General features: G+C 42.9%; 1 protein-coding gene across 1 annotated transcript in view; it reads right to left on the reverse strand.

Moving 5' to 3' along the window:
• PAXBP1 (PAX3 and PAX7 binding protein 1) overlaps window positions 1-15,266 on the reverse strand; it is a 34,643-nt gene extending 19,377 nt beyond the window's left edge. Inside the window, exons 1-7 of the mRNA XM_045002335.1 lie at window positions 14,732-15,266; window positions 13,786-13,914; window positions 11,208-11,384; window positions 8,414-8,635; window positions 7,668-7,771; window positions 6,068-6,288; window positions 4,926-5,115 (exon numbers count right to left, since the gene is read on the reverse strand). Coding sequence (XP_044858270.1) covers window positions 4,926-5,115; window positions 6,068-6,288; window positions 7,668-7,771; window positions 8,414-8,635; window positions 11,208-11,384; window positions 13,786-13,914; window positions 14,732-15,248 — 1,560 coding nt within the window. The 5' untranslated portion in view covers window positions 15,249-15,266. The remainder of the gene's footprint in view (window positions 1-4,925; window positions 5,116-6,067; window positions 6,289-7,667; window positions 7,772-8,413; window positions 8,636-11,207; window positions 11,385-13,785; window positions 13,915-14,731) is intronic.
• Between the last annotated feature and the right edge of the window lie 6,925 nt (window positions 15,267-22,191).

Genomic DNA, 22,191 nt, shown 5'->3' on the forward strand with positions numbered 1-22,191 from the left:
CGGTCTTGCATAACCTTCTCATAAACAAACTTGGTAAATACAACCTAGATGAAGCTACTATAAGGTATGTGCATAACTGGTTGGAAAACTGTCAAGAGTAGTTTTCAGTGGTTCACAGTCAAGCTGGAAGGGCATATTGAGTGGGTCCCGCGGGGATCAGTTCTGGATCCGGTTCTGTTCAATATCTTTATCAATGATTTAGATAACAGCACAGAGAGTACACTTACAAAGTTTGCGAACGATACCAAGCTGGGAAGGGTTGCAAGTGCTTTGGAGGATAGGATTAAAATTCAAAATGATCTGGACAAACTGGAGAAATGGTCTGAAGTAAACAGGATTAAACTCGATAAGTACCAATGTAAAGTACTCCACTTAGGAAGGAACAATACAAAATGGGAAATGACTGCCTAGGAAGGAGTACAGCAGAAAGGGATCTAGGAGTCATAGTGGATCACAATCCAAATATGAGTCAGTGTAACACTCTTGCAAAAAAGGCAAATATAATTCTGGAGTGTATTAGCAGGAGTCCTGTAAGCAAGACATGAGAAATAATTCTTCTGCTTTATTCTGCACTGATAAGGCCTCAATTGGAGTACTGTGTACAGTTCTGGGTGCTACATTTCAGGAAAGATGTGGACAAACTAGAGAGAGGCCAGAGAAGAGCAACTAAAATTATTAAAGATCTAGAAAACATGACCTATTGGGGAAGATTGAAAAAACTGAGTTTATTTAGTCTGGAGAAGAGAAGACAGAGGGGCCATGATAACAGTTTTCAAGTACATAAAAAGGTTGTTACTAGGGAAAGGGAGAAAAATTGTTGTCCTTAACCTCTGAGGATAGGACAAGAAGCAATGGGCTTAAATTGCAGCAAGGGTGATTTAGGTTGTACATCAGGAAAAAAAATTTCCTGTCAGAGTGGTTAAGTCAGTGGTTCTCAAACTTTTGTACTGATGACCCCTTTCACACAGCAAGCCTCTGAGTGCGACCCCCCCCCAATAAGTGTTTTTAATTTAACACCATTATAAATACTGGAGGCAAAGCGGGGTTAGGGGTGGAGGCTGACCGCTCGCAACCCCCCAGGTAATAACCTCACGACCCCCTTAGGGGTCCTGACCCCCAGTTTGAGAACCCCGGGTTTAAGCACTGGAATAAACTGCCTCGGGAGGCTGTGGAATCTCCATTGAGATTTTTTAAGAACAGGTTAGATAAACACCTGTCATGGATAGTCTAGGTCAGGGGTCAGCAACCTTTCAGAAGTGGTGTGCCAAGTCTTCATTTATTCACTCTAATTTAAGGTTTCACGTGCCAGTCATACATTTGAATGTTTTTAGAAGGTCTCTTTCTATAAGTCTATAATATATAACTAAACTATTGCTGTATGTAAAGTAAATCAGGTTTTTTAAATGTTTAAGAAGCTTCATTTAAAATTAAATTAAAATGCAGAGCCCCCCCGACTGGTGGTCAGGACCCGAGCAATGTGAGTGCCACTGAAAATCAGCTCGCGTGCCGCTTCGGCACACATGCCATAGGTTGCCTACCCCTGGTCTAGGTAATACTTAGTCCTGCCATGAGTGCCAGGGACTGGACTAGATGACCTCTCAAGGTCCCTTCCAGTCCTATGATTCAACTTGATCCTAAAAAGTATGTAACAGTTACTACAGTATAGGTTTCACCTCAGTACTGTGTGAAATGCAATTCTTTCATATCTAAAACTGCTTGATACTTAAAAATATGCTAAGTAAAAAAAGTAAATAATTCATAAAGATTTCTGTCCCCCCCCAGGGAGGGGGAAAGGGGGAGGTACAGGGATAGCAGGGAGACGAGATCAATTTTATAGAACTAAAATGTTCTCATTATTGTAGGAGTAAGTCTATAAACCACTAGAACTTCCACATCTCTCTGTTCAATCTCTTTGTGAAGAAAAAATGTATTGTCATGAACCCATTTGTGCTCATTCATGCAAAAAGTTTCCCTGTAGTGCCAGCATTAATGTGAAAATGACTAACCACAATCCTCACCAGTTACGTCAATAGTAAACCTACCCTAAATTCTCAATTACTATAGGACAATCTTCACTCATTGATATATTTTACTTTCCACAACCATCTCTGTAAAACTTTTCATGAGTGATGTACCTGAGTATTTGGATTCTAATATCTAAACTGTATTGTTAAATTTATTCACCTAAATTTGGGTTATTGCTGATTATGCATTATATGTATCTTATGACTTTTAAAACAAACTTTGTATTTGTGGATATCTAAGCACTATGCCCAGATGTACAGACACTATTTTCTTAACCTGTGTATTATATAAATTTTTTTAACATTAGCTTTAATAAAAAATTTATTCTGTGAAGTTTTCTACAGTGGTAAATGAACTGCATTATAATAAAATTTAACACAAAATAAAGCCAACATGAGATACCCAAGGCCCAGCGCAACCTGAATCTAAATTCTGCATCTCTAAATTCAGACTGGAAATTTTACTGCTGCAGTTTCATTTAAATAAAATAAAAGAGGTTTTAACGACCTAATATGAAAATTCTGCAGTGTGGCTGCCTCCATGTTATTTTATGCTGCCCCACAGTTTTATCTTTTCATGGGTTACAGATCTTTGTAATAACACATTACAGATTCATGAAAGACGGGCTGTGGATTCCAGTGCAAATTCTGTGGCCACAGAATTAGGGAATACATAGAACCATGAGAATACTTAATACCAACAATTGGTATTTCATGTTATATTTAAATATTAGTCAAATTGTCTGCATTAGGCCCCAATTTTACAGTTCACTCTGTGTATGTACCTCTGTGGACTTCAACCGAAGCCAAAGTTGCTCTGTATGGATGCAAGAGTATGCTTGGGTGCAGTCAATTGTAGAATCAAGGGCTTAGTTTACATGTAATTTTTTTGGCAACTTATTGAAAGTATTGCTTTATATAGGCACGAGGTTTAGCAAATATTAAAGTTAAGGCCTTTTTTTACCCTAAAAAGTCATCTATAGAACATCCAGAGAGAGATGAGAGCAGACAATGACATACTAAAGGAAGGTAGATTTAACAAATTCAAGTCTCAAATACCTCCATCTATAGTAGGAAATTGACCAGTTTTTGCCCATGTTTGTCAGCAACAGATCCCCTAAACCAATGTTGAAAATAACTGAACTGTTAGTATTAGAACTGGTTTTGGTCCATTACTGGTCAGTTAGTTTTTTAGTGTAGACCAATGTCTTGTACATATTCGGAACTGCACCAATGTAAAAGTGTGATTTTTAAGACTGATTTAAACTGCAAACTGGTGTGGACACCTTTTTTTTTTTTAAATAAACCTGGTTTAAAACAAATTAGATGTCCACACTGTTTTGCAGTTGTTTAAAAAAGTCACACCTTTAAACTGGTGCAATTTTGAATAAAGACAAGGTCTGAGAAGAGAAGCCAAGTCCATAATTTATCTGGATTGTACTTTAGACACACAAAAACAAAATGAGACAGTAATAAGTTGTCAACTTCATTACCTATAGTCAGCTAACAATGCTACAGGTTCAAAAATTTTGCTTCTTCAGTTAAGCAGCATATAGCATGGCTAGTGGATCAAATGAAATAAACACAGTTCATCTTCCACACAGCTCAGTTTTGAGGACCAAGGTAGTTACTTATTCCCAATTTTTTTCCCCTAAATGGTTGATCACTGGTTTAACTGTTAACATTAAAAAGATTAGATGAAGTCTCAACTGGCATTGTTCTGTTCAGAGAAAAAGTTAGAGAGTAATGTGTTTCAAGTGCTTACACAGCGGTTGTTCAGAGGCATTCTGCTTGATACGTAGTGGTGAAGATTCAGAGTACAGATGGGGGATTTTCTGAAGAGCTCCACCAGCAACAGACAGCGGCTAATCTCACTATAGTAAGAATCAATTACTTTATCAACCTGAATGTTTAGTAGGTGTGAAGGGAAGCCTACAGACAGAAAAGTAAAAGCTGCTACTTTCCCCATCTTAAATAATCAGTTCTGTTGGCTTATGTAATTTATGTAATAAATAACTCCCTATTGCATATAACATAGAAATCACTTTCAGGAAAAGAGAAGTGATAAAGCCTACATCTATGCTCTCCCCTCTGCATTGCAATTCACTTGTGTAATGTACACATGACCCATAAGATTATTAGCATGTAATCTTTTCACCAAATTTAACTACAGTAAATTAGATTAGATTTCCATACAATTAACTATACTAATGTTTACAGAATTGAAGTATAAAGGATATTTCCATTATCTTACATGGGAGATTAACTTGGAAGAATTAATTTTCAAGTATACAACAGAGCAGCCTTAAAAAAAAAAAAAGCGCTAAAAAATTCTGAAATTTTCAGCTAGCTATGCTGATTCTAAAACTTTTCCAGCCAAACAGACTGCTGAATATTTTAAGCCGTCTACTAGCAGAACATTTACAGCAAAAAGCAGAAATGTGTTATATGGCACTCATTAATGCTTCCAAAAAGTGTCAGTGTTGCACCTCAACCCTGTTTTACCTCAATGCAATCTAACAATTCACCAATAATGGATACTAACTTTATCCATTAACATGGCATCCAATCTGTGTATATGGAAGTGTTTGAGTAAATAAAAAAAATAAAATCAATTTCTTAAACATTCTAAAAAAACCACATTTCAGTCAAGTCGGCACTTACATTCCAACTGGAAGTACACCAGAGATCTGTTATACTGTAAAAGTGAGACTTCTCTTTACAAGCTTAGTGTGATGAAAAAGTCACTTTTCATCACCTCTAAAACCAAACCTTCTGTTGAGTATGCTCAGATTTTTTTATTTGGGGTGTGTGTAAGTACAAGGAGGCATGTGTTTGGCCTGTACTAAGCTTCCCTACTTCTGTTTTATTGAAAAGAGATTAATGTTTTTGCATCCTTACCTTTTCACTGAAACACTCAAGCAAGTCTTGGACATACCCTCGCATTTCTTGCAAAAATTTATACCGTTCACCAATACCCCCAGAAGACCCTTCTAATCGTTCAATTGCCTTGGTAGAGTCCTCTCGGCTTTGTTGATGTTTCTCATGTTGCTGCTGATTGGCTTTGTTCAATTCTTTCATTGAATCCAACCTGAGGGACAATGGATAGATAAATTTACATCGAAAAGTCTATATAACGCAAACTGTTGAGATATTAATCTGTTTCAGAGTAAGAGAGCACAAGTACCAAATTTCTATAAGGAAAATATTTTCAAGATACATTCACTGCCTGTAATTTGTCAATGCTTTCTCCCTTCTCTAGTTCTTACCAGCAAGGAGAGTAGCTTAAGTTACAATGGGCTAGACTCCACGAGGTACTGAGTACAGTCAACTCCTGTTAATCTCAACAGGAGTTGAAGGCGCTTAGAACCTTGCAAGACTGAGCCTTAAGAAATTAAATTAGAAGCAAAGGCATTATGCTATATCTAGCACGAAATATCTATAACACAGCCTTTATTATACTGCACTGACTAGACTCACTTCAGCTAATGGAAAGTTTTTAAGACAAGGGGCATACAAACCAGTTTTGAAGATATTACAAAAAGTGTGGGCTGTTCATTCTAAAATATTTCTCATTGCAATTGGATTGTTCATCCAGCAGGATCTTTTTGATACCTAACAAGGAGATTACAATGTTTAAGCCCTAAAAAACCCTCAGATTTTAGCCTAAAATGTAAAATTGTTATGTATTCAGAAAAAAAATCTGATTTACACACTTTATAAAAATGTTACTTCGTAAGCTAAATATCTCACTGTCCTTTCAATTCTTGACAAGATTTTTCAGTATCCAGAAGATGCAACTCAGATCTGTCTTCAAAAAGATCAAATTGCCACATTTTAAAAGCGTCACTTCCACAGAAGAAATCCAAGCAGACTTTTGAACAAAGTTTCAATGTCATCTTCATTTTGGTTTTTTTTAAATGTGCCAAGTCAATGGTTTTCCAGCGATGAAATTCTGCATTTGCTCAAGATTAAAGGGTGCCTGAGGGAACAGAAAGCTAGAGGACAAGTCTTTTAAGTCTAAAAAAGATGGTCTGCCCTACCTGTCTTTAAGCTGTTTCTTTACCAAATCAATAGTAACAGGAGTCATCTCATTACTGGGAGTTTTGAAAGGAAGTGTATTATCTGTTTTTTGAGACTTGGTCTCTGATGATCCATAAGCAGCATAAGTGTAAGGAATGCCATATGATGAACCATAAGACATTGTCTGGTAAGAGTTGTGGTAGTACAGATTATTCACTTCAGTAGGCTGACTTGCTTGAACCTATAGAAACAAGACATGTAATACTCAAAATGCTTATGTTACTCATTTTAAAAACATTATTTTGTAATTTAGATTTGACATGTTATATGCAGAGGTTGAAGTTATTCAAATCACAATGGTTATTAATTTTTCATAACCTCCTAATGAAAAAGATAGATGGGAACAAACAGAGCCAAGATGGTCACAGAATTATGGTGTACAGTAATTAACAGAAGCAATCTCTTCCATGGAGAATTTCTTAGCATGGTTATTATTTGTAGTAATAGTTCATGGCATACTACTGAATGAGTTCTACTTTCAGCAAGCCTGCAACACCCAATTACTAAATATCCTAGGCTGTACTAATCTCTGCTGTTAATACAGCATAACAACCCTTACAAATCATAAAAGCCCTTAAACAATTTCAGAAAACAGCTTTCAAGGCCAACTAGTGTCCCCTTCCAACTCTGGGCCAGCTACTTCACCATTTCTGAAAAGCCACGAATCGCAGCTACCACAAGGCATAATCCTACACAGGTACTGAGTCTTCCCAAGAGGTCATAGGTAGAGCTGTACAAATGAGTTTTCAGTTTGCTGACCGTACTAATAAAAAAAATTAATTTTGAGTCAGAAAGTTTTCGTTGAATCCAAAATGAAATGTCAAAAAAGTAGTAAATTTTGAAACAAAATGTTGATTTGAATATACAAAGATCAAAATGTTTTGTTTTAAAAGTGTCAAAATTGAATGTTTTGAGGTTTCTGGGTGGTTGTTTTTTTTTTTATTAACAAGAAGTTTTTCACATTCCCCTCCCACCAAACCAGTTTGGTAAATCCAACATGAATTCACATATTTTTTCATTCAACCCAAATCTGCATTTTTTGGCAAAAACATTTCTCCTAGCTCGAGTCAAAACCAGGCTCAGGCATTGGTGCATCTGGGATGAACATGTATGTTTATTAAGGCTTTAGAGTTTATTGTAATATCTTGCCAGTGTGACTTGATATTGCTCCCACTGAACTCAGTTGCAAAACTCCCATTGACTTTAGTTGCAGCAGTATCGGGCCATGCATGCCTAACATTCTGGACTGGAAGAATAAAACAAAGCCTACTTCAAAGCTTCGTTACTTACTGGCCCTAGTTAGCTAGTAAGTGCTGGTCAATGCTACCACAATGCTCATTACTCTTCCATAATGAATAGAAAGCAGGAGCAAGACATCTACTTCCATATGAGAGGACTTTATAAATTAAAGTTACACCACTAATCTCATCAGATCAAATTATACCAGCCAGCACAATACTGGTTTGAGTTTGGGGAAGTTTTAGTCAGTATATGCACTGAAACGTTAAAAACCCTTTTCCAAAAAATATACCATCTTTTTTGAACTATTTGAATACATGCCTGAGGTATGTTAATTCCTTTTCGTATCTGTTCCTGTTCCCATCGACTGAGTTCTTCATCCTGTTCCCCAGTTACGAGAGCTTCGTCATCACTTCCCTCAATACCTGAGCACACAGGGGAAACGAACAGACAAGATAAAAATGGAGATAATGGCTATATACCAAGAATATTTCATTCCAAATTCCAATAGTTAAATTTACATAAACAGAGTAAGAAAAAACATCTAATGTTTATTACAAGCCTATGCAGTAGAACCTTGCTAATCTTCCATGACCAGATCTGCCATAAGTTAATTTACACATTAGCTAGTAAATAATCAAAAGAATAATATGGCATGATACATTTTGTTCATTTGACAAGCATAGCTTTAATTAGTTTATACCTAAGAGTTCACCACAAATATTTTGTATAATTAAGTTTTCATGAAACTTCAGAAAAGCACTGTGCTATCAAAGCTTTGCTCAAAAGCAAAAAGGGGCCATTTTCGTGTGCAAATTGAGGGTGTTTATTAGCTAGATTCTACTTTACCATAATTCTTTCAAATGGATCATTAAAGTTTTATGACACTGAGTTCAAATAAAATATTCTATACCAAAGTACAATGTGGATTATGGGAAACCAGAACTGCTATTAGCTATGCAGAACATTTTGTTTAAGGGCTTGTAAAGGTCAGGGTGAGTAACCTACAATGAAAATAGTTTCTATATTTATTAGATATGCTACCTTCCTTCAAAAAAACGTTTTACCTATTTCCTCCGCAATCTTTTGCCTTTGGGATTTTTCCTTCACTGAGAATACTATTCTTCTCTTCTCATCATCATCTTCGTCATCACTGGCATCATTTTCATCTTCTCGAACAAGGCGGCCTTTGCCCGTCTCGTTGTCAATAGGCGTAAAGTCCCCAAGTTCCCGAGCCATTTGACGCTTTTTTCTAGCAGCATGAATAAAAGCAGCATCTGGGATTTCTCCTGGAAACATACGTTTAACAAGGTTAAACAGCCAATCACTGCAACCAAACTCACAGTGAGACTCTTTGCTACTTGTCTACTGCCACACCAGCTGAGAAAAATGGTACTGCAGACATCGACTCATCAGTATTTGTTATCAGTAAGAAAAACAGATGAATCCAAGCAGAAAAGATTTTTAATGGTTAAAGCATTCTCACCCCTTTCCACTGAGGCCTAAGAAAGGTCCCCCTTCTGCTCTTAAGAACTTAAGAGTCCTCCAGCAAAGACAGGGAAGACAAGATATTCCACAAGAAAAATAGAAGACAATTTAAAAATATATATGTTTCAGGCCTTCTTTAATACATTCCAGGGGCAAGAAGGGCAAACATTTTTTCTCCCTGTTCAGGAAACCAGAGAAAAAATCCAAAAGAACCTATTCTGATAGGCAAGCCCTGAAAGATATTTCACAGGCTTTCAGAAAATGCAGCAGTATATACAAGCTTCATACATACAGCATATCATCACCTGTTGCATATCGCTGATATAGCCAAGTGAATAGTTTTCTAGATTCAATTCTTTCTTGAAATTTTCTAAGTTTAGACACAAACTATTGTTGGTGGCAGCTCTTTTCCCTTGCTCATGTGTTCCTGATGACTAGGGGAGCCAAAATGGTACTAACCTTCCAATAAATCAGCAAATCAAGGTTCATCAGTCTAGAATTCCTGTTATTAGTATTACAGTAGTGCTAAACAAGATTGGGACTCTGGAGGCTGGACCCACTCCAATAGGAAGTTCTGTTCTGCTTCCCTCAGCCTCTGTGGTAAGCCCTTGGGAGTTTCCTCCTGGAGTCACTGGCATGGAATAGGAAGTCCTGGTTGGGCATCTCTCTCCCAGTAACAGCCAGAAGCAGCAGTGGAACAAAGTCCCTACTCTGCTTCCCTCAGCCCATTAGGCTGGGAGGGAGGGTGATTCCCCTAGGAAGGTACTCTCAGAGAAAGGGTAGCTTCTTAATAAGAGTCTGGAGCTGTGTGAGGAGGTAAAAACAGAGAGCAGCTCTCCTCTCATTTTGCTCAAGGTTTAGTCCCTTCAGAAAGATTACCACAGAAAGAGTAGTTCTCAAACTTTTGTGCTGGTGACCCCTTTCAAATAGCAAGCCTCTGAGTATGACCCCCCTTATAAATTAAACACACTTGTTATATTTAACACCATTATAAATGCTGGATGAAAAGTGGGGTTTGGGGTGGAGGCTGACAGCTTGCGACCTCCCCATGTAATAACCTCATGACCCCCTAAGGGGTCCCGACCCTAGTTTGAGAACTTCTGCCATAGAATTTGACAGAGTAGGACAAAGATACTAAGGAAAGTTGGGTGAATAAGGGAAACAAGGCGCAAGACATGTCTGAAAACTCTGTACAAGCAGTCTTAGTTTGCTGTGTGTACCCAAGTTACATTATTTTGAGAGGAAATTTCTGTTTGGAAAGTTCACCTACCTATTTTCAGTAAAAACGCTTAAAACATTAATTCCAGTTCTTGAGAATACAGATTAAAATATTTCCTTCACTTAAAAGGAGGAATATGCTAGAACCGGTAATATATTTAGACGTGAAGTTACCTGAAGTATACCCACTGTATCAGTTTGCTATTTCTTCTAAAAGCAAAACAGATTAGTCTGGTGGGTTGACTGGAGAAATCTTTTTCCCCCAACTAGGCATACGTATAAAAGATCTTTTCCTTCTATTTCATGTTTATGGCTGTCTGTGGATTGTGAACATGCAGGCAACAACCTTATTTCCCCAGTCAAAAAAAGTTTCCTTATGTGCAAATTTTCTAGTTATTAAATCCATGAAGAATAATGTTTTAAACTGATTTATTTGGCCCTTAGGGTCTCAAGAAAATGTTTCTTATTCTATTTAATCAAGTTAACAGCAGTCAATACACTCAAATACGGGGTCAAAAGTGTAAGAACATTTTCTGGTGCCTAAATTAAGGATAATGCCAACCTGCGCCACAAGATATTCTGATAGGTTGGTTGGAGAACTATCAAAAATAGAGGTGGATTTTGAGGATGTTCAATATTTCAAAGTTTTAGAAAAAACAAATGCTGTAACTAACAGGGGTGTTTATTTAGTTTTTTAAAGACCAGAGACTCCAGTTTGAGCTATGCTTCATTTTGATTTATTTTGAAATATTACTCTACGAACTTGGCACCTGAAGGAATTCATATAAATACCCAACTTAAAAAAAACAAAACATTTTGTTACAGCCTTTGTTTTTAACACATTAAACTCTGGTATTTGATACTGTGGAAATTAAATGATCCTATTTTAGTTCTTAAATCAGTTCAGTTTTCATAATTCTTCAAAAACAGTGTGCAATTATATTCTTCCACAGGACCAGCACAATACAGATGAACGTTGGAAAGTGGACACTTCCATTTACTTTTAAATTTTCATTTCTGGTATCTGTTCGAAGATGTGTAGACACTGAGCTTGGGAAGAGTGCATACAGCTGACTGGATATCAGTAATTACATTCCAAGTGTTAGAGACAGCATTTCCATACCCACTAAATTAGATTTACTATAAAGTACAAACCTGGACGGAGAACATTCAGAGATGATAAAGCACTTGAAAATGCTCCCCCAGTTTTAGGCTTTTCTTCCTCCTTCTCACTTTCAACTTCCATCTCTTCTTCACCTTGTTCACTGTTTGCAGTCCCATCTTCTTGGTTTGCATCCTTAACCTGTCCTATTCTCTCTATGGCCTGTTCAGCTATAAGAGAAAAGCCTATAACTCAGTTTCTTTCTGTGAACATTTTTTAAAAGCACTTTTAAAGAATACTACCAGATATGCTAACGTTTAAGCCAGCAATCTAAAGCAAGATACAGACAATCGCATTAATTTTTAACTACTGAACTTACAAGGGGAAGAACACATGTTGTGGCTTCAATAAAAAACAATTACATCTTCTCAAGTTCACACTATATAGTCTGGCCAGTCTCAGATAGGAAGACACCCAAGAAAACATTAAGTATTAAGTTCACATAGTCAAGCATTTGAGAGCCAGGAAATGTCAGAATTAAGGCTGCCTGTGCATACATATGCATTATCACAGTCTTCAATTACTGAACACACACTTTTTTTGCACAGGAACCCTGCCTCACTCACTGCATAAGATGGACAGTACCCACTGAATGCGCAGCTGTCCAATATTTTATTTTATTCTCATTAATCTGTGTGTGGCCCCAGACCTGATTTACTGCACACCACTCAAACACTGCTTTGAAGACATAATTATTCATTTCAACAGAGGCTTTTCTATGACACGCTCCATTGTAACACCTGAATGCTTCACAAACATACATTCATCTTCACAACACCCATGTGAGGTAAGGCAACATTATTTTCATTCTACAAAAGGGGAACAGGCACAGAGGCATTGTCAAAAATGTACACTAATTTTGGGTTCCCAATGTGAGATGCCTATGGCCTGAATTTTCAGAGCATTTAACATTTCATAGCTCTTTATTTGTTCAGAGCACAGATCTCATTGACTTCAGTTGCAGTTGAATGCACTCAGCATTTCTGCAAATCCAACCCCAACTGCCACAAGATGGGCACCAAAAAATAAAAATAAAATAAAAAATGAGGAGAACACAGTAGCCATCTGTAAAAAGTTTGGTTTAGATGACTTGCCCAACATCACATAGGAACTCTATGGCAGAGGTAGGGATAGAATCCAGCTCGTCACAGTTCCATTCAACTGAGTAAACTACAAAACCATCCCTTTACTTTCTGCAGTCCTCTGCCTCATTCTCTACATGCCATCCCTGGGCAGGCCTAGATTTTCTGCCACAAGTGATGCAGGGGTCCTAAAGACAACAGGCTTATTAACTAAACAACCATGATTGACTCCCTGAGCAACATACATTTTGTGCACTGACTGAGGCAGGGATCCCATGGGGCAAAGTTAGTCTTTAATTACATGATCATAAACTATCATAACAACATACACACAGTGGCAAATGAAGGTTGCAAATGCAACCTTCATTCTGGCATTTTCTCACTTTTAAGTGCTTGATTTTATAATTAACATTCCCTTAATGGAATTTTTTATAATTTCCTAGGGTTTTTTTTTTTAAATAGCAAACTGAAAAAATAGAAATTCCATCATTTGAAACCATACTGAGTCTCACATTATTCATCAGCAGGCCATGAACCTTCATAGCACAGACTCTCCACCCAAGCTAACAGTAACTGATAGCAGTAGTAGGTTATTAGCTGACAGCAGGAATGGTGAAACTTAGGAACCCTACATTCTATTGCAGGTTCTAAGGGTGCGTACTCTAATGGTACGAGAGCTTTTTGCCCAACCACTCCTCCAGCCTGTTCTCATAGAATCGTAGAATATCAGGATTGGAAGGGACCTCAGGAGGTCATCTAGTCCAACCTCCTGCTCAAAGCAGGACCAATCCCAGATAGATTTTTGCCCCAGATCCCTACATGTCCCCCTCAAGGATTTAACCCACAACCCTGGGTTTAGCAGGCCAATGCTCAAACCGCTGAGCTATCCCTCCCCCCATCTCAGTCTCTGCCTCCCCTCCCCATGCTCATTGTTCCAGTTCTTAGTTTGGAATACACAGACACAGGTCACTTCTTCTAACATAGGATCTCAACATAAGGAATTCCACTCTGCCAACCCCTCAATTTTCTATTTCACTTCAATGCTCTCTTTTTAACACCTGTGTTGAGAGGATACATCCTGGGAGAGGAGTGTGCTAGGTGCAGCTCCAAATTCTAGCTGTTAGAAAATAGAAGTACAGAGTGATTTAAAGAAATGAGCATAGGCTTGAGAGTCAAGAACTACACGGTTTTAATCCCAGCTCTAATGAGGATTCACTGTGTAGCTTTCTAGTAAGAGCCCTCACCTCTTGACATCTATTTCCACATCAACAAAATGGGGATAAATTTAATCTATGCCAAAATGGTGCTTATGAGGAGGATTAACTTAATGCTTATACAGACTGCTCTGAATATGTAGAGCACTCTAGGTAGTAAAATGCTCAGTCCCCCTACAGAATTGACACTGCATCTTTAACACAACCCATTTTTAGGAACAGTATTTAATCTTTCAGCTAATACAAGTTACTACTAGTAGTAATTTTGCAATTACCATCTGCTGGAGAATTGACTTCTGGTTTAACCTTTGATTTTTCAAGATCTTCTTTGTATTCTTTCTTCAGTAGTTTTACTATCTTTTTGCTGTAACTTGATTTTTTCACTTTAAAAACTTCTTCAGCTTCTTTAACAAAGAAAATCAGAAAACATTAAGTGACCTGGGAACAGATTGGTCAGCTACAACTCACAAAAATATTTACCATCTGTCAAGTCTTTTCACGTGGTGCACAGCACAACCTCATAGTAGAGTTACTAACAAAAGTATCCCACAAATCTAAATTCAAAGTTTAAATACAAGAACTATAAAAAGTTTTGACATGTAGGCCCTGCAATTACATATATTTTCAGTGCTATAAACTCTCATGATTTCATCATAAGCCTTGTGATAACAAAGCTGTTGTGATTCCAGGAGTTTGAGCTTCAAGAACATCAAAACATTCGTAACTATGTCAGTTGCAGATTAAGACATAAAAATACCCACCCACCCCCATTGCATCTTAAAGGCTCAAAAACAGAAGGCAAAACGAAAAAACCCACATGTGCACTTTTTATATAAAAAATTGACACCTTTTCACTCATTTTATTACCCAAACAACATACTGTGAATCCCTGTGATGCCCCCCCTTTAAGTGCTACTTTTCCTTTCCACTTAGTCCTTAGTGGGGGAACCACACGTTCAACATTTTGCCTTAATATAAAACCGAAGTAGGTAAATTCAGAGTCACACGTGGCCCCGGGAAGGAAGAACTAGGATCTACACCGGCGGGGGGGGGGTTGGCCTGATGGACCGATAGGCCGTTTCCCCTCCCGCGTAGCACCGCGGGGGCACAAGCCGTCATGCGGACGGCAGGTTTGTAGCCGCGAACCCCCGACGGGACACGGCCTCCCGGGGCTGGCTACGTGCAGCCGGGGCGACCCGCCCGCGGCCCGGCCCCACTCACCCTCCACCTCGTCCTGGAAGCTGAGCAGACTGGCCCGCGGCGCCGCCGCCGCCGCCTCTTTGTTCTCCCGCAGCCGCTTCCGCTCCCGCTCCCGCTCCTTGGCCCGCCCGGCCCCCGGCAGCCCGTTCCCCTGCTGTGGCGGCGGCTGTGGCGGCGGCGGCGGCGGGGGCAGCAGCGCGGCCAGGCCGGGGCCGAAGCCCGGGCCTAGGCCGCTCCCCGCCCCGTAGCCCGTAGTCAGGGCGGGGACGGCGAGCGGGACGCAGCCGGTGGGAAGCGGCAGGAGCGGGGCCGCCTGGGCCATGGCGGCTTCGCCGGGCCCGTCCGCCCCCAGCGGCTCCTGCGGCTCCTCGTCCCGCTCTCGCTCCTCGTCCTCCTCCTCCGAGTCGTTCCGCTTCCGCACGTTCACCCGCCGCGCCTTGCGGAACATCCCGCCGGGCCCGGCACCGCGCAGCCCAGACACTCGCCCCGCAGCAGCAGCGCGCCGCGGCCCAGCCCCGGCTCCCCCTCCCCAGAGCATGATAACCGGGCAGTCACAGCGCCCCCTGCCGGCCCGCCCGGCCAGCCCCAGCGGCGGCAAGGGGGAGCGACTGCGCGCCGCACCATAGAGTGCCGCGCCGGGCTAGCGTGCCTCGCGCAACCATAGAGGGCGGGGGACTAGAGCGCCCACCCGCGCCTGCACAGCCGCCGCCATCTTATGTGAGCGGGGAGAGAAGGGAGGGGGGAGCGATCACGTGACTGCAGTGGCGGCCTTCGAAGGGAGGGCGGAGCCAAGGGAGCGCGCTTGAGGACGGTGGAAACTTGACTCCCATTGGCTGCAGCGGCGCTCGGCGCTGCCCCTGGCTCGCCTAGGGCGCCCGGGGTGGGGGAGGGGACTTACCTCTGCGGGTTTGTGTCCGTGAGGGGCCGGGGAACCTCGCACCGCTGCCCCATGACTGGTTGCCGGGGGGTGGGGGGGGGAAGGAATCTGTTGGGTTTCCAGGAAACGGGGCGGGCAAAGCCCGCCCCATGCTAATGGAACCCCCCCCCCCAGCCTAAGGGGAGCTTCCACAGGGCCTCAGAAACCCACTAATTGCGGGGGACAACTAATAAAAGAACAGGGACAGGAGTGCGGTCAAAGGGTCATAAGAAGGGAGCCTGATGGGGACACCGAGCAGAGAACCCCGGACAGCGCCCACTGCTCCTCGAAGGCGTCAAGGGAGCCAGCGGACGCCGCCCAGAGGAACTCCGCCCGGAGACGTGAACGGACTAAGGATCAGAAACAAGTCCCACAGTCGCAGGAGTCTCCATTGGCCAACCGCCTCTCCCTGGTCACATAGATGGCCATTTTTGCCAGGGCGAGGAGGAGGTTGACCAGGAGGTCCCGTGACTTCGTGGGGCCACGGATAGGGAGTGCATGGAGAAGCAGGTGGGGGGAAAAGTGCAGCCAGAAACGCAAGAGGATATTAGTGAGGAGCCGGTATAGGGGCTGCAGCCTGGCGCACTCTACGTAACCGTGCGCCAGGGTCTCCCTCACGCCGCAGAAGGGGCAGGTGTCTGGGACGGGTAAACCGTGCCAAGTACACACCCGTGCTCACGGCCCCATGGAGAGCCGCCAACTGATGTCCCCGACGGGCCTCAGGAACAGGGTGGAGTACAGGCTGGTCCACCGGGGCTCCTCACCCTCCAGAGGTGGCAAGAGGTCTCGCCACTTGGTGTTGGGGCGGGACACGAGGGTGAGGAAGTGAAGGGTGTGGAGCACGAGCGCGTAGAGCTGCTTCCTTGGCGCGGTTTGGAAATGGACCGGCTGCAGATCGTGCAGCCGGCTGGCGGAGAAGGGGCGGGGGGGCCGGTCGGGTCCACGGGGCAGGGGCCCGATGAAGAGGTCCAGAGGGCTCGGGGTAGGGGGTGGGCGGAGCGTGCCCTCACGCAGGACCCGTTGCCGGGGGGGAAGCGTGCAGGGAACCAGTGTGTGTGGCCCCTGCCGGTGCTGACATGTGTAGCCAGGCGTGGTTGAGCGACAGTGTGCTGCAGAGGTGGTTCCACGCCTGAGTGCAGTCTGTGCCAAACAGGCACACAAACATTCTGCACACACTGTTTTAAAATTCTGCAAATTGTCAAAGAAATGTGGAGGCTCCAGCATGGCATTGGGGAGCACAGGCCAGTGGCAGCACAGAGATCACTGTGCATTCCCCTCCACCCACAGACTCAGCGGGGAGGCTGCACCCTGCCCTGACACAGTGCAAAGACCAGGCCTGTCCTACAAACACCGCAGGGCCCTGACCCTCCGTGCAAGGTGTGTGCAGGCTCAGCAAGCCAGGATCCAAGTGTGGAGGGGCTTAGTGCCGGGGGGATCCAGGTGTGGGTTGAGAGGGTTCTGTGTGAGGCAATCTGGGTGCAGGCAGCTCAGTGGGGGATCTGGGTGCACAGGAGCTCGTTGGGGGTTCTGGGTGGAATGGTAATGGGACTCTGCAGGAGTCCATATGAAACTTGGTTTGGGCTCAGTGGGGAGGGTCTTGGTGGGGGGGGCTAGAGCTCAGCAGGGGAATTTGAGTGGGGGGGATCCAGATGCAACTGGTTGGGCTCAGCGGGGTGGAGATCTGGGTGCAGGTGACTCATCAGGGTGGTGCAGGGGGAGTGGGACTCATGCGGGGGGAGTTCTGAGTGCAGGGAGTGAGGCTTGGTGGGAGGGTCTGGATATGGGGAGAGCATCTGGATGCATAGGGGTTAGGCAGATGGGGGAGCAGCATTCTGTACAGGGATCCCTTCCCCTGCAGCTGAGGAGTGATGAGTGCAGGAAGCAGAGGATGGTGGGGTGGGAGTTTGCAGAGCTTCCTTCAGCCAGGGGAGAAATCTAGGGGTGGGTCATGCAAGAGAAGAAGTCCTGTCCTTCCCAGCCCAGCCGGGACTAGCAACTGAGCCAGTTCAGGGTGGGAGCCACCAGCCAGGTCTTCCCCATTCCCACCTCCTGCCCCACAGTGATTTCTCTCTCTGCTGGGCCCCCGGAAACATATTGCTGGGGAGGGCTGCATGACAGCTCTTGTGACTTCCCTTTGCTTCCCCATCAGAAAGTCATTTTTAGGCAGGGAAGCAAAGAAACCTGCAGGGGACATAAAATCTGTGCATATGCAATGGTACAGAATTTCCCCAGGAGTATGTTTTGTTCTGTTTCCAGTTTCTGGGTCTTAGCCTCTCCCGCCAGTGAGGGAGGTTAATTCCCCGTTATAGTTTAAATTTCAAAATAAAAGTATCCCACTAATAAAGTTATCAGGACAAGGTCATATATTTATCATACACAAGTCCCATCAGAGTTCAAATTCAGTGGGCCTTAAAACATCCCAGGGGTCAACTATAATTGCACAGGATGTGTCCTTGCTGTATCCCTTCTTGTGCTCATTTCCCTGCATTTCCCTCCGTTTCCTTTTCTGTCTCAACCCTGTAACCCTCAGAGACTCCTTTCTCCTATTCCCTAGTGCTCCCTCCTCAATCTCCCTGCAGCCTCCCTTCCCATGTTTACTCACCATTCATCAGCTATAAGCACTAAGAGTAGCCATCCTCCCTGAGGACAGCCTGGCTTCTGTCTTATTAGAAAAAATGGAAGTTGGGGGCCATCTTTATTAGGGGTAGTAGTCAGGAAATGGTTTAATCAGAACTGAGGGCAGCCTAGTCAGTCCCTCCCACTGGAAGTAATCAGAGATGGCAGTCATTTTAACTAAGCAAAATTCATGAGTTTGCTGGTAGAAATCAGAAAATAATACAATTTGAAACAAAGCATCTAAAATCAGAAGAGTTAGCAACTCACATGACATTGTTTAACAGCTCCCAAGGCATCCCTGCAATCCTCCTAGGATATCAGGCATCTAGCAAGATTTCAGGAACTTCCCAACTGTCAAGGTTCCTTCCCCACTCTGAACTTTAGGGTACAGATGTGGGGACCTGCATGGACACTTCTAAGCTTAATTACTAGCTTAGATCTGGTATCGCTGCTACTATCCAGATCCCTCCATCTGGAACTCCCCTTTTCCCCCCAAAACCTTCCCCTCCCAGGGTAGCCTTGAGAGACTTCACCAATTTCCTGGTGAACACAGATCCAAACCCCTTGGATCTTAAAACAAGGAGAAATTAACCATTCCCCCTCCTTTCTCCCACCAACTTCTGGTGGATCCAGATCCAACCCCCTTGGATCTAAAAAACAAGGAAAAATCAATCAGGTATTAAGAAAAATACTTTTAATTAAAGAAAAGAAAGGTAAAAGAAAACCCTCTGGGAGAGATTAGCATACCAGCTACTCTCACAGACAACAGATTCAAAACACAGAGGATGTTCCCCTGGGCAAAAACTTAGTACACCAATGAAAATACCCCAATATCCAATTTGATTCTACCTCTAATTGCACAAGACAGGTTACAAAGAAATAAACATAAACCTATTTATTCCCTTCTAAACTTACTACTCTGGTAAGAGGCTGGTTCCTTGATCTTTTCCACTCCGGCTGAAACTGAGACTCTAAACAAAGGAAAACTTCCCTCCTTCCTTTTGAAACATCTTGTTCCCCCATTGGTTCCTCTGGTCAGGTGTCAGCTAGGCTAGGTGAACTTTTTAACCCTTTACAGGTAAAAGAGGCATTAACCCTTAACTATCTGTTTATGACACCAACAGATCCTCTTTCCAACCACAGTTGGCTTCTATAGTAGAGAAATTGCAGGCGGACTACCTCCATCTCCCTTTGCTCTCACAGCTCCCTCCTTTGGATCCAAGTAAGCCTAGGGTAGCTGGGAGGAGGAGGCAGAGATACCTCTGGCTGGCTGCCCTGGTGTGTTCTGCTGGCAAGGAAGGTGAGAATACTAGAAAAGGGGAGCAGAGACTTTGGGAAATTGGGGTGGTGGGGAAAGAATGGGTACGGGGAGTGGCAGAAGTAGGGAACAGAATCAGTGGGAGAGATTGAAAGATGATGGACAGCATGGAGAGCTAAAGGGGCTGAAATGGGAAGCAGAAGCAGACAAGGTCACTCAGAAGAGCAGGTTCCTCCAGAATCCCCTTGCTTACACAGTCAGTGTATTGCCAGCATCTAACTCATCACTTTGTAAACCCTGTTGAATAGGAAAGGTGCTATATAACTAATTTCTGTGCTGTTCTAAATTTATAGGTTATAGCTGAACTACTGAGTGACAGAAAAACCATTCCATAGCCCTTGCACTGGTGTCGATTTTTTAATATATTTAATTCATTGATGTTCCCACTAATGAGAAGCACACATTAATTTGAAAGACTTTATGGCAGCCATTTTCCTTACATGCCGCAAACTGAGCCAGATAGAGAATCATATGTAAACATTAACCTTTTCATGAAAATACACTGTTAAACACTACAGGTCTTCATCAAATTGTTCAACCAGTATTAAAGCATGGAAAGTCGTTTACAATTTCTTAGGCATCTTACCTGGACCCCGATACTTGTTTCACAAAGATATATTATTTGCTTCAAGACAGAGCCAGAAATAGTGGTGCTTATGTATGGCCCAAATCCTCCCTTTCACCTGCAGATGAGAAGAGTCCTGAACAGTGGCAGTTTGCAGCTCACATGATGTCTACAGTAACTCCTCACTTAAAGTCATCCCGGTTAACATTGTTTCATTGTTACGTTGCTGATCAATTAGGGAACATGCTCATTTAAAGTTGCACAATGCTCCCTTATAATGCTGTTTGGCAGCCGCCTGCTTTGTCCACTGCTTCCAGAAAGAGCAGCCTGTTGGAGCTAGCTAGCTGGTGAGGGATTGGAACCAGGGTGGACCAGCAGCCCCCCATCAGCTCCCTTAAGTTCCCTGTGTGGCAGCCACCCAGCAGGCTATCAATTGCCGGACAGTTCAGCTGTCCCTCCCCCCACTGCCATGTGCTGCTCCTGCCCTCTGCCATGGAGCTGCTCCCGGGAGCCTCCTGCTTGCTGTGCGAGGGGGAGGGGGTGCTAATGTCAGGGTGTCCCACTCCCCACTGCTCTTTCACCCCATTGGCCCAGCTCCACAGAGCAGGGGGGGACATGGCAGGGCTCAGATGGAGGGAATTTGCTGGCAGTAGCTGCTATCTCAACTTGCTGATCTAAAAAGGCAATGTACTTAAAGTGCAGTCAGTGTACTTAAAGGGGCAATGCATGTTTCTCTCTCTCACACACACAGGGTGTGTGTCTCTGTCTCGCTCTGCCATGCTGTCTCCCTTCCCTCCATTTGTGCTGCCTTGTAGAGTGTGAGGCTACATTAACAACAATGTGTTAACCCTTGAGGGCTCAGCCGAGTGCTAGTTCATCATTTAGCAGTAAGGCATTCCCTGGGAAATATCCCACCCTCTGACTCCACCACCTCAACCAAGCTTCACAATCACCATTGCTGTGTACAGTATTAAATGGTTTAAAACTTATACTGTGTATATATATATATAATATAGTCTTTTGTCTGGCAAAAAAAAATTCCGTGGACCCTAACCCCACCCTCCACCCCATTTACATTAATTCTTATGGGGAATTTGGATTCGCTTAACATTGTTTTGCTTAAAGTCGCATTTTTCAGGCACATAACTACAACATTAAGCGAGGACTTACTGTACATGTGCAACACTGGAGGCCAGCTATGTGGCATCTCCTAAGGCAGCAGTCTTTTTAGAGCACAGCAGAAACAGGGTAGGGTAAGGAGAAGGTTGATTGACCACTGCACAGACTTTCAAGTCTTTGGTGTCTGCAGAAGAGGGGCATGAGGACTGCAGAGGGTACCCCAGCTATTAAGCTGGAGTAGTAGCCACTTTGCAGCTCTTTTCCCCCTCATAGGCTGGAGGAAGGATTCCTCCCTACTTCCCGATCAGAGTTCTTTTGTGCTCAGCTGGGCATAGGGTTGAAGATTATATTATGAGACCTTTATTCAGAACATTACTCTGAGCAAAACTAAGTGCAGTTTTCTTTTAAGTTACAGTATCTGGAAGACTTATGTGCTTTCCTATTTCCATATTAGCCTTCCCATCAAAGCCAGAGCTCATATTTATGAGTACTGCATGCTTCCATTTTAAAAGATGTTGTAATGGTAAGACTTAATTACTTTGCTATTCAACGCTTTTTTACTAGAGGGCAGCAGACCCTCACAGTATAGTCACTAATAATCTATTAGACTTTTGTGATTATATCAGTTTTTATATATGGTGTACTAACATCCACAAATTAGTTAATTTGTATAAACCAGTTCTGAGAATTTTTAAGACAGGAGTGTTCTGCCTCAGGATTATTAATCAGCCAAAAACAATTTGTGTTTTCAACCTTAATAAGCTTGCTTAGAGAGGTGGTGGCTGGAGTTCCTAGAAAACCAATCTGGATTAGTCTCTCTTGCTTGCTCATGAAGAACTATGTCTCTCTCAACTCAGCCACAATTCAGAACTGAGCCCTTAGCATTTATGAAGCAACCCCAAAGGCTCCATATCATGAGTAAGACCTCAACATCATGAAATTGGGTG

Source organism: Mauremys mutica, chromosome 1 (assembly GCF_020497125.1).
Source record: "Mauremys mutica isolate MM-2020 ecotype Southern chromosome 1, ASM2049712v1, whole genome shotgun sequence".
Taxonomy (NCBI): Eukaryota; Metazoa; Chordata; order Testudines; family Geoemydidae; genus Mauremys; species Mauremys mutica.